We start from the raw sequence: 13,564 nt of genomic DNA on the forward strand, positions 1-13,564 counted from the left end.
CCTGCCTTATTTGGGATGTTTAATCAGGAGCCATTTTGGGAAGAAGTTAAATTTTTTGAGACTGAGCTACTCCCAGCATAGAACTACACTAGAAAGTTTTGGGGGTCACTCTACCATAGTGGTTAATACCTTCCTATTTTTCCTTCCCTTTCATTTTGTTTTTTTAAATTTACCTTTACCTACTTCTGTTAACTCTTTTATTCTTAATTGGATTCTTTATCTCACTTTTCTCTCCTCTTCCTCACTTTCCTATTCTTTTTCAAATTTTACTTTTCATTTTTCCCTTTTTCTACCCCCATTTTAATATTACTATTAATCTGCATTAATTTTTAGACATTTAGTTGACTCTATGCTACTATTCCTGAAGGCTGTTCTGTTGTTAATGGTGGGATAACTGTCACATTTAGTAGCTATTTACTGTACGTCAATATTTGGTAGGCCTTTGTGTCTATATCATTATTATTGCAGATCTTTTCTCTATTGTTAAGGGTGGTACAGTGGTAGCTTTCACTAGTTCTTATATATGCCAATATCTACTTTGTCTTTGACTCTATCGCTATTACCATTACTGATTTCTTCACTACTGCCAGTGGTAGGATAGTTATTGCTATTAATTGGTTTTTATGGTATGCCAATGTCTAGTTTGTCTCTGTATTATCAACAAGACTGTGGTTCATTTTCTCCACTTCTGTGTGGTGCTGAGGATGAAGCCCCCTGAAAAAAGTTGGATATTAAGAGGCCCTCAAATATAACACTGAGTAGGTTGAAGAGGGACACAAACATCAATACATAAACACAAGAACACAACACAGAGTAACAGATTTTTAACTAAAGATACCTCCACAGTAGTGACAGTGTTTCTACCCTAACTGATCTTCAATCTGCACCACAGAAATGACAAATATGAAAAAGTAAGGCAACAGATATATCCTAAAACCCTTAACTTCCCCAATGGAAACTGAAATGCAGGAAGCTGCAAAGAACTTGAAAATGTTTGTTGAGCTCAAAGAAGAAACACATAACCAAATTCAAAAGACATTTAGTGAGCGTAAAGATTTTATTAATCATGTAGAGGATTTTATAAGTAAAATGTGCAACTAGCTTGCGGAAACAATAAACTAACCCAGTTAAACAAGACAATATAAGATATGAACAAACAGTTTGGTAAAGAATTAGAAATTATGAAAAGAAAGAGAGCAGAAATACAACATAGGAAAAATTCTATAGAAAGCATGGGTGGCAGATGTGACAATACAATGACAGTTTCAGAAACTTAGGACAAGGTGGATGCAGCGGATCATAAAAATGATATGCTAAAAACTACAAGAGAACAAGCAGGATCCAATTGCTGCTAGATGACTAAAAACTAAAAACATAAGAATTACAGGAATAATGAAAAAATCAGATGATGACTCAAAAAGGAATAAAAAATGTATTCACTGAAATCAGAGCAGAAAACTTCCCAAATCTAGGGAAAGAATTCATCAATATCCAAGTATAAGGGGGATATAGAACCCCAGAGAGCTACAACCAGAATATAATATCTTTAAGATGCATCATAATAAAAATTTCAGAAATTCAACAAAATGACAAAAAACTAAAAGCTGTTGGAGAAAAAGAGCAAATAACCTATCATTTCTATCAGAATAACTAGATTTCTCAGCACAAATCTGAAAGCCGTAAGAACTTGGGGAGAAGTTTCTCAAGCCCTAAAACAAAAGAGTTGTCAATCCAGACTTTTATATCCTGAGAAACTAGCCTTCAAAAATCAACAGAGAGGTAAAGACTTTCAAGGATAAAGACAACCTAAGTACACGATCATTAATTCAGCATTGCAGAAAATACTTAAGGGAATCCTAGATAGACACAGGCCAAAAGCACCCGAGAGTCCAAAAGAAATGACATATCTAAGTGAGACAGTAGTAAAACTAAAGGAAAAAAAATAATCAGCACTAAAAAAATAATGCAATGACACGATTCAATAAACACCTTACAACAGTAACTCTTCATGTCAATGATCCAAAGCACCAAGTGTCAGTATATCCAACTGCATGAAGGCGTAACTCCTGGACTTAAAAGGACAGGCAGAAACCAATACATTCATAGAAGGGGACTTCAGCCCTTCACTCTCACAATCAGAGTAGGAAATGTTTTTTCTTTTTTGCGGTACTGGAGATTGAACACAGGACCTTGCACTTGCAAGGCAGGCGCGGTGCCACTGAGCTAAATCCATGGCCCCTCACTCTCACAATCAGACAGGTTAACCAGACAAAAATATCAACAAAGAAATCTTAGAGTTATACCACACCAGTGACAAACGGACTTAATGGGTATCTAAAGAATGTTTCATCCAACAATAATAGAACACATATTTTTCTCAACAGCACACAGAACTTTTTCAAAACAGACCACATAGAATGCTTAAATACAAAAGAATACCCTGTGTACCACTGGATCACAGCAAAATGAAACTAGAAATGAACAGCAAAAGAGATCACAGAAACTACACACACACATGGAGATTAAATGTTATTGAACAATCAATGGATCACAGAAATAATCAGGGAAGAAATGAAAAATTCCTAGAATCAAATCACAATGAAAGCACAACACACCAAAACCTATAGGACACAATGAAAGCTGTTCTAAGAGGGAAAGCTATAGTTGTAAATGCAAACATAAAAGAACAGAGCAATCCCAATAAATAACAAAGTGATGCATCTCAAGGTCCTAGAGGAAAAAGAATGAAACTGAGACTAAGAAAAATTAGAAAGGATCAATGAATCCAAGAGTTGATTCTCTGAAGGATGGGAAGGGCATCTGGGGATGGGGAGACAGGAGGGAGGGGAAGGAAAGTAGAAAAAGACTCAAGGTGGAACATATATATATATATATAAATTCCCACATGACAAATGTGTTTTATTGCATACTGCAAAAGTACAAAAATAAGAAAAAAAGAATGGGCTGGGGATGTGGCTCAGTGATAGGGCATGGGTTCAGGACAGTGCGCACGTGTGTGTGTGTGTGTGTGTGTGTGTGGTGTGTGTGTGTGTGTCCCGAAGAAGGGAGGGAGAAATTGATTTTAAGTGGGGACAAAGAGATCTGCCCACTGATATGAAGAGGCAGACTAGCATACTATAATAGAGCCACATGCTAGTATCTGAGCGACCAGTAGGAACAGACAACTACCAAAAAATGGGGCCCTAAGCCCTACAATTACAAGGAATGAATTCTAACAACCCAAATAAGCTTGAAAGAGGACTCCTCCAAATGAAAGTGAAAAAAAAAAGAAAATGCAGCTAGCCAACATACGTACTTCAGTATTGCTGAATCCTGAGCAGAAAATCCAATCATATTCTCCCTAGACTTCTGATCTACTACAGGAAAACAAGTCATGCTTTTTTAAACAACTAAGTTGGTGATAATTTGCTATTAAGTAATATAAAGCTAATATATATATATTTATTTATTATTATTTTTTTGGTACCAGGGATTGAACTTGGGTCCTTGCACTTGCACAGCAGGCAGCCAAACCACTGAGCTAAATCCCCAGCCCCAAAGCTAATATATTTAATTACCACTGGTGAACTAATGAAACTTAATTGGAATATATTCATAATTTAAATGCCAAAAAATGCCCAGAATGAATCTTGGAAACATAATAAGTGGTATAAGCAAAATCAAAAAATTATTTAAGTATCCTACATATGGCTTTTTTTTTTTTTCCTCCTGAGACAGGGTCCTGCTGTGTAGTTTAAGCTGGCCTTGAACTCACAGCAATCCTCCTGCCTCAGCCTCTCCAGTGCCGGGATTACAGGCATGTGTACCACCATGCCCAGCTCATACATGACATTTTAAAAAAGCAGTTTTCAAAAGGCAAGAAATAAATCCATGTACATTTTTTTTTTTTTGGGTACCGGAGATCGAACTCAGGACCTTGCACTTGCAAGGCAGGCGCTGGAACCACTGAGCTAAATCCCCAGCCCTCCATGTACATTTTTAACTTGTGAGAAATAGGTGGAATGATAGGACAGGGGAGAAACTCACAAATATATCCAAATTACCCAAAGTGTTTCAGGTTCTGGGTTGGTACTAGTTGGTGTTATATACTATTCTAAATATAAAATTACATTAATACTGTAGATTTTTTATGTTATTAGAAAAAATTATAAAAACAGAATGACTTCCTATTTCTCTTAGGATTACTTATTAGGTTCTACTAGTTCTAAACAATCCTGTCTCATTTGTCTCAAGCCTCTCTTATGTCTGCTTTCTACTCAAGATATAATGACTAGTTCCTCCTTGATAAGGTTTTTCTTACCTTCAGCTCTCATACTTGTTCACACACAAATTCCGTACCTCTGACTCTTGGAAATGATAAGACTGCCTTTTATGCCTTTGATGTTACCTAAATGTTTTCCCTGACAATTTTTATAAAAATCAGTCACCTCCTTTATTTTTGTCATTCCTTTTGATACCTTCATAACTAATATCTTAATTTATAACTTCATATATCTTTGCCTTTTTTCTGTCTTTACTCACTGCATTTTAAGATTTTTTTTTTTTTTGGCAAGGCATTATTTTAAAAACATACCAAACATACAGCTTCCAACATAAAGTATGGGCCACAAATAAGAAGCTGCACAGTCTTAGCTAATATTCATTAAACTAACAAAAATTTTTAAGGACCTATTATTTACTAGGCATAAAGTTACATGCAGGAGACAGTGGACAGGCTATAGATGTCAGCTTGTTAGTCACACAGTATCTGTCATGTGGTAGGGATTCAACAAATAACTGCTGAAAGAAAAAAAATAAACATATTGACAGATACAAATTATTCCACATTCCTATTTCTGCAAAGTGTTAGAATATCTGCAAGCTACTGTAGTACTAAGAAACAGAACTCTCTCTTTATCTGACAGCACCCAATACAAAGGTCATGAAGACAGGTTTTATCCTCAGTATTGTAAGGCCAGGTGGATGGATGATTCTTCTTTCTTGTTCTTAATTATTAATTCTCAGTATACAATGGACTTAGGTCAAGCTGGGGTAGGAGAAAGAACACACCAATTTCCTCATTTCATCGACTCTGAGACACAGCTTATTAAGTCACATCTCAATTTTAGAAATATGGAAAAATTGTTTTAAAAACTGATAAAAGGGCCAGGGATTTAGCTCAGTGATTTCGTTGCCTGCTGCGCAAGCGCAAAGACCCGAGTTCGATCCCCGGTACCAAAAAAAACCCAAAACTGATAAAATATGGCATTATATAGTGATTCTCAAAGCTGTAGCTACCTCAGTATGTTTTTAAAATTTCTCTTTTTGGGGGGTGGGCAGTACTGGAGATTGAACCTAGGGTCCTGGCACTGAACTGTATTCTCATCCCTTTTTTAAATTGCTTTGTTTGTTTGTGGTACTGGGGATCATTTTAAATATTAAAACAAGAACTTGCTAAATAAATTTTCCAGGTTGGGCTGGAACTTGTGATCCTCTTGTCTCACCCTCCTAGAGGGCTGGGATTATAGATATGCCCCGCAACAACCAGCTTTAACATTTCTTAATAATGTCAATATGGATGAGCCATACATTTTTTGCTGCCTCACTTAAAAAACCAGGAAAAATCCCATTTTATTTTTTTCCTGGCTGAAAGGGGAAAGCTGAATCAGATGATCACTTCCAATGTCAAAGAATAAGAGTTTTCCTTTTATGAACCATTTTAATATCAGCTACATTAACTTTAAATCACCAATAGAAGATGCTAAAGTAGGCAATATCACTTATGATGGATTATATCCAAGTATCAAATATGTGCTCTTAGGCAATTACTGTGATAGTTTCTAATAAAGTTTATAAATGCAAATTAAAAATTAGCATCCTCAGAAGATAAAACAGATAACAAATACATGGCAGCCTATCCAATAAAATTTGTGGAATATAAATATTTTTGGCTTTACCTATTTATTTAATTTTTGGGGGGCGGTACCAGGGATCGAACTTGACCTTGCGATTGCGAGGCAGGCGCAGTGCCACTGAGCTAAATCCCCAGCCCCTGGCTTTACCTTTTTAAAAAGCAAACCAAGACCTCATGACTTGCTGACTAACTTCCCATCTTTATAGAATTTTTTTTCTTTTTTTTGGTACCAGGGATCAAATTTAGGACCTTGCGCTTGCAAGGCAGGCGCTGGAACCACTGAGCTAAATCCCGGGCCCCCTATCTTCCCATCTTTAAACAGTGCACCCGATGGCAGATCCTGTCCTGGACTCCCATTACTGTTCTTCCTCACCTCCCATGAAGAAAACGAGTACCACTGGCTGCTTCCATCCATATGCACAGTGACTGAGAGGCATGTGACTCTATCCCTAATGTGTGTGTACCTCAACTTACATTTTTGTTTTGAATTTCTATAATTCTTTCCTCCCAAAACAGCTTTCTTCTCTTTCACCTAGTAGGGAGCTCACATTATATAATAAATACATTTCAAGAAATCTTATTTTAGGGAAAACGAAGAAATTGAAACTTCAGCTTTAAATTCTATTACGACACTAAGACTTAAAAATATATAGCTTGGAGAAATTATACTTTATAGGCATTACTACTGTTTTGACCTAGGTTATCTATCTTTGACAGAAAAAGTGAAGAATGCAGGTCTCGTAATTTTTATTTTCTTTATTTTTTGCAGTGCTAGGGATGGAACCCAAGGCCTTGTGCATGATAATAAATGCTCTACCACTGTGCTACACTCCTAACTCCTAAAACATGATTTTTTTTCTTTTGGACAAAATCTCACCATGTTGATGACAAAGATGACCTCAGAATCCTAGGCTCTAGACATCCTCCTGTCTTATCTTTGCCAGCAGCTGGGATTACAGGGATATGGCACTAAAACACTTTTTAAGTAAGTGTTTGACCATCTTACAGTGTGAATTTCTGTTTCATAGGGGAGGGGGAGCACATTCAGAAGGTAGCCTGGGACAGTTAGGCTTATTAAACATAATCTCATAGAATACTAACCTCAAAATTACTACAATCATGATAAAAATGAGACAAAGTAAATCCATTCTGTAATTTATCTAAACAAAGGACATTAAGCCACAATGCAACCCACAAAATACCAAATATCTCCCTCTTTTGCTGAACAAACGAATGCTACTGGGAGGGGGGCAGCAATGGGGATTGAACTCAGGGCCTTTGCACTGAGCTATATCCCAGCTCTTTTTTATTTTAAGACAAGGCTCTTGATAAGTTTTACAGGATAGGTTTGAACTTGTGATCATCCTGCCTCATTGTATGAATGCTACTTCTCTACCCAAGCAGATCACTGCCACCAGAGACTCTCCCTTAAATCAGTCTCTCTCTCTTTTTTTTTTTTTGGTACTGGGGATTGAACTTGGGACCTTCCGCTTGCAAGGCAGGTGGTGGAACCACTGAGCTAAATCTCTGGCCCTAAATCACTCTTTTACTGAGAGACTCCAGTTGCAATGGAGTATGATGTCCCTTGATGAAATAAACCCAAGTTGTCCAACTACAGGTATATTCTTAGTGGTCTTTGGTTGGAGGGTACAGGAAAATAAAACAAAAAATAAAACTTAAAAAGATTTTAGGATGTTACTCGTAGTCCTAGGAGGGAGTAATAAAAAATATTTAAACATCTCCATTTACTTAGAAAATGGTTTTACGGAAAGCAGTCAGCAAAGCTTTCAATTTTAGCAAATGGCACAAATCTAGCCAAATTTCTCCCTTTTGGTTAAAGGCAAAAAGAATGTTTTAAACTCAATATTCAGCTGAGCATGGGAGTGCATGCCTATAACCCCAGCACCCATGAGGCTGAGGCAGGAGGATCGCCGCAAATTCAAGGCCAGCCTGGGTTACATAGTGAGACTGTGTCTCAAAAAAACAAACAAAGAATTAATCAATCAAGCAAATTCTTCTATGTCACTAAATCTTATTTTTGAGCAAAGTAACCTTTCCTACAGAATATTTTCTAGACCACCAGCATCAGTTGTTTTGTTTAATCCTCCCTGCCCATACACACACATACACACACACACACACACACACACACACACACACACACACACACACACACGGGACTGAATGCAGGGAGTGCTTAGTTAAACTCTCAGCTCTTTCATACTGAGACAGCATCATACTAAGTTGCCCAGGGTGGCCTCGAACTTGCAATCTTTCTGCCTCAGCCTTCTGAGTAGCTGGGAATATGGGCATATTTCTGGGCCTATACCCCAGTAATGACTTTATTCTACACTGACTTAAAAAAATGAAATTAGAAAGGGATCTGGTTTTCTGTTTGCAAAGTTAAGAACCTTACATGGTTCACTAGGAAACTGCATTAATTTTCATAAAACAGCATATTCACTACATATAAAAATTCCAACAAAGTATTTTTAAAGTGAATGCTTCACCTCATAAACACATTAAAAAAAAACTATCACATTTACATTCTTACTCACGCTTCATTAAGAGGTACAAAAATAAAATCCTTCTCAAAAATATCTACATGCCGGGTCCACGTTTTTACTCTCCCATGTCGTTTTTGTTGTATTCTGTTAAGAAAGAGATAAATTATAAGCTACTGAAAATCTTTATTTTAGCTTACATGCAGTGATTTATAAATTATGAAAATTCAGATACAAATGCTCAAATGGTTATATAAGATGGTTTAACAAGACGGAAAAAGAGAATACAACTTCTTAAACTAGGACAGCATAGAACCGCCCATCATTGAATCTGGAGGAGAGATATTTAATTTTTACTATATTCTAGGGGTCCCAGGGATTTTCTTGCCTGGATTTCTCTACAATTTTTTTTTTTTTTTAAAATTCCTGCAGAATTGGTACTAGCAATATACCGAGAGGTGTATCAGACCAAGATTTATTCTAACTAAGGAGAAGAGACCAGGAAAAGTAAACATTATCTGACGGTAGGTGAAGCAGGGTAGATTATGAGCACTGGCCAAAAATCAATGACTATTAAAGATGCAAAATTAGAAACTGCTGAAATAGTAGAAAATATTATTTATATCATGCACAGCAACCATCAATTCAAGACATTTAATGGTAGTCAGAAGAAAAGGTACCAACTATTGTGCATATTTTGACCAATCATCAGCAAGTGTTAGAGCTAGATTCTATTACTGTATGGAGAGCCATTGTGTGACATGCAGAACATTATTTCCTTAACTTGTCTGAGAAGAATCATCCAAAAGAGCTTTTTAAAAGTACAGATTCACAGGTTCCGCTAAGTAATTTCTAAAAAAAAAAATCAGTCATTGTTGGAAAACACTGTTCTAGTCTAAATTTTAAACCTCTAACATTTATAAATTCCAGGAGTTCTGGCGATATTAGAATGTTATGAATTATACTCTTTTAGCAAAAAAGCATTAGAACTAAATGAAGTTGCCTTATATAAATACATGATCTCTTCAATTACACCCTAAAACTAGTGAAGATTATTTAAGGTAGCTGAACATGAATTTGTGAAAAATGAAAATTAATCCGATTAATGTGGAATATTCGCTTACTGGCTTTTAGAATTTAAGATAGAAGCAAGTTAACCACAAAGATCAGTGTTTTCTTTCAAATACTGCTGGCCCTTCATTAAGCCAATTCATGAATCCATGAATTCAACTGAAGATAGAAAATATTTGCAGGAAAAACCCTGCCATCTGCACTGAACATGTACAGATTATTTTCTTTGTTATTACTCTTGAAGAACACAATATAACAACTACTTAATGGCATTTACATTGTATTCCGCGTAATCTAGAGATGATTTAAGATATAAAAAGGATGCCCATAGGTTATGCCATCTTGTACCCAGACAATGAGCATCTAGAAATTTGGGTATCTAACTGTGGAGCTGAGGAACTATGGAACCCATCACCCACGGATACTGAAGGAGAACTGTTAAGTGATATTTTTCACTAAATTAATCTTTAGTGGCTTACTACATCTGTTAAATATTTTCTGGGTCTGACTTACGACAGATTAGTTGTTTCATGATTTCTCCTCTCTCTCTGATTAAGGCGTTTGTAGAAAAAAGAACTAAATATATGAATTCGGTCAGCTTCTTCTTTCTTCAGTTTTTCAAGCACCAAATATCTATTTAAGCAAAAATAATTCCAATATAAGGGTTGTAACAGTTGACTTTATATTAAAAACAGGTAGTGATGAAATATTTATTTGGCTACCAGAAATCTCTATTCCTTAGCAACGAAAGAAGTTATTGACAAAATTTACTTCATATTCTCTCTGCCCCAGTACCAGGGATCGAACTCAGGACCTTGTGCTTGCAAGGCAGGTGGCGGTGCCACTGAGCTAAATCCCTGGCCCTACTTCATACTCTTGACAATGATAATTATCAGATTACCTTCAGTCCAGGACACTGAATAAATTGCTGATTTCTTTTTTTTTTTTTTTGAAACAGGGTCTCGTGTAGTTCAGGCTTGCCTTCAACTCACTATGGAGCCCTGGCTGGCCTCAAACTCACAGCAATCTTCCTGCCTCAGCCTCCTGAGTACTGGGATTATAGGTATGCACCACCATGCCCAGCCTAAATTGTTGATTTCTACAATAATACACTAAGAACAGAGTATGTAGTGAGCTAGCTTTAAATTCAGGGGTTATACCATAAAAAAGAGGAACCACACTATTTTTGCTAGCTCAAACTACAATGGCTACTTTATAAAAGTGAACTGAATAAGTACAGTGATAATCAAATTTTTATCAAAATGAATTTTAATCAATTTAAAAAGTAATGTGATTTAAAAAACTGACTATACTTCATATAAATAAATTCACACCTTTTCTATTATTTGTTTTATAATAATTTGCTTTATAATTCTAACTATAAAATATGAGTGGCTTCCTGAAAACAAAATAAGGATAAAGAAGTAATAAAATCTCTAGTGTAAGGTAAAAAGTACAGACTGTTTCAGTATAAAACAGACAAAACTAAAACCAAATACATAACTGGGCCAGGGATTTAGGTCAGTGGTTCCGCTGCCTGTCTTGCAAGTGCAAGGTTGCAAGTTCAATCCCTGGTACCAAAAAAAAAAAAAAAAAAATGCATGACTTCAACTTCAGGTATACAAATAAACAAATAAATAAATATAAAGACTGAACAAAATACAGACTAACAAACCAGGACGATTACCAAAGAGTAAGAGATAAACTATGTAATTATAGAGGGGTAAATTCTTCAAGAAGAAATATGTACCCAAGTTTCAAAATACATTGGCTTCACAAACTGATAGATTTGAAAGGAGGAAAACAAATTCATAATCCTGGTTGGCGATTTCAATAACCCTTCTCAATAACTGAAAGATCAACCCAACTGGCCTATTTGACATTCATGGAATATTCCTTCCCATAGCAATGTTGTTCTATATGTTCACCATGGGCTTTTTGGTACTTGGGTTTCAAGGTAGTACAGTATATACATGTGGACTGAGATAACATTTTAGCATTATAATAAAAACATAAAATTTATCATCCTAAACACATTTTACATTGTTGTACAGAAGGTTTCCAGAACTTTCGCATCTTGTAAAAGTGAAACTCTAAATTCACAGACTCCCTTCTCCTGTCTCTTACTCTCTGGCAACCAATAATTCTATTTTTTTGTCTCTATGAATTTGACTAATCTCATATCTGTGAAATCACACATTTGTCTTTTCATGACTAACTTATTTCAGTTAGCACAGTGACCTCAAGGTTCAGTTAGCACAGTGACCTCAAGGTTCATATCCAGGTTACTGTAGTATATGATGGGATTTCCTTCCCTTATGAGAATATTCTATTATATGTATATACAGTACCACAATTTGCTTATTTATACATCAATGGACAGTAGAGTGGTTTCCATATCTTAGCTATTATGAATAGTGCTGCTATGAATATGGGTACGTAAGTATGTTTTCAAGACCTTGCTTTCCCTTCTTTTGGATATTTATGTAGCAGTGAGATTGCTGGATCATGTGGCAGTTCTATTTTTAATTTTCTGAGGAACCTCCATATTATTTTCTATAGTGGCTGCATTATTTCATAATACTATCAACCACAATCAAATTTATTCATTCTTGCTAATACTTGCTCTTTTTCTTTTTTTGATAATAGCCATCCTTATGGCATGCAGTGATATCATATTATGGTTTTGGTTTGCATTTCTCTGATGATTAGTTATGGTGGGCATCTTTTCATATTCTTATTGGCCATTTATGTGAAACACAGTTTTGTGTGTGTGTGTGTGTGTGTGTGTGCGTGTGTGTGTGCGTGTGTGTGCTGGGGATGAACCCAGGGCCTCACACATGATAAGAAAGTGCTCTACCACTGAGCTACAGCCCCAGCACCAAATATCATCTTTTCATCTAGCAATTAAGAGATGAAGAGCTTTCTTTGAATTTGTCCTTGAACGCATGTTAGGTTCCAAGGGGTCTTACAAAGTTAGGGGTATAAATCTAGGGCCGTTTCTTTTGTTGGACAGCACATGATACATTTTATTTCACTAAAGCATACTCCATTACCATTAAATCTTCAAAAGGAAAAACTGTGTTCTTGAAAAGTGAGTACAGTTAACCTGAATAGGAATATATGACTTCCTGATATGAAGTAAATTCTATTGGTTGATGGTGATGTTGAGTTCTTGTATATCCTACTGATTTTCTAATTGTCCTATATCAACTCTTAATTTTTAGTTCTTTTATTGGTACATTTTAGGTATACAATTCATTTACATTTATCATTGGGTGTTTGTACCTGTACATGATATATCTTGGTTCTTATTTTTCCCCCATTACCTGTGCGCCCTTCACCCCTTCTGCCCTTCCCTATTTAGACAGATTTCATTTCCATTTTTCTTTTCTTTTCTCATAGTTTTTCCTTTCCCTCTTTTCCTTTCCCCTTCCCTTCCCTTCACTCCTTCGTCTTTGGACCCTTTTTCCTATTTTAAATTATCAATTATTCATTTTAATCATTTTAACCCTTGTTTACACTATCAGTTTCTCACAGTAGAGAAACTATTCGGTATTTACACGTGTGTCCTATTTATTTCACTTAAGAGTATGGCCTCGATATGCATCCATTTAGCTATAAATGACTCTAGTTTTTCATTCTTTATGGCTGAGTAGTACTCCATTTTATAAAAAAAGCACATTTTCTTTATCCAGTTTCCAGTTGATGGTAGCTATTACAAACTGTGCCGCTATGAACATGGGCGCACATATATCGCTGTGGTATGATTCTTTTCATTCTTTGGGGAAGATACCCACCAGGGGAATAGCTGGGTCAAATGGGACCTCTAGTCCTAGTTCTTTGAGGTATCTCCATACTGATTTCCACAGTGGTTGCACCAGTCTGCACTCCCAACAACAATGGAGAAGGGTTCCTTTCTCCCCACAACCCCACCAGCATGTTATTCATTGATTTCTTGATAGCAGCCATTCTTTCTGGGGTGAGGTGGAATCTCAGGGTTGTTTTCATCTGCATCTCTCGACTGACCAGTGATGTTGAACATTTTTTCATATATTTGTTTGCTGCTTTTACT

General features: G+C 36.1%; 1 protein-coding gene across 10 annotated transcripts in view; it reads right to left on the reverse strand.

Moving 5' to 3' along the window:
* The window catches only part of Senp6 (SUMO specific peptidase 6), a 113,259-nt gene that overhangs the window by 15,877 nt on the left and 83,818 nt on the right, over positions 1-13,564 (reverse strand). For all 10 annotated transcript variants that reach the window (XM_087207580.1, XM_013065221.3, XM_021243795.2 and 7 more), the window contains 2 exons: positions 10,003-10,122; positions 8,473-8,565 (listed from right to left, as the gene is read on the reverse strand). In XM_087207580.1, coding sequence (XP_087063706.1) covers positions 8,473-8,565; positions 10,003-10,122 — 213 coding nt within the window. The remainder of the gene's footprint in view (positions 1-8,472; positions 8,566-10,002; positions 10,123-13,564) is intronic.

The sequence above is a fragment of the Heterocephalus glaber genome, unplaced genomic scaffold, assembly GCF_053883595.1.
Source record: "Heterocephalus glaber isolate CG9 unplaced genomic scaffold, H.glaber_assembly_v1.0 deba00000818, whole genome shotgun sequence".
NCBI classification, from domain to species: Eukaryota; Metazoa; Chordata; class Mammalia; order Rodentia; family Bathyergidae; genus Heterocephalus; species Heterocephalus glaber.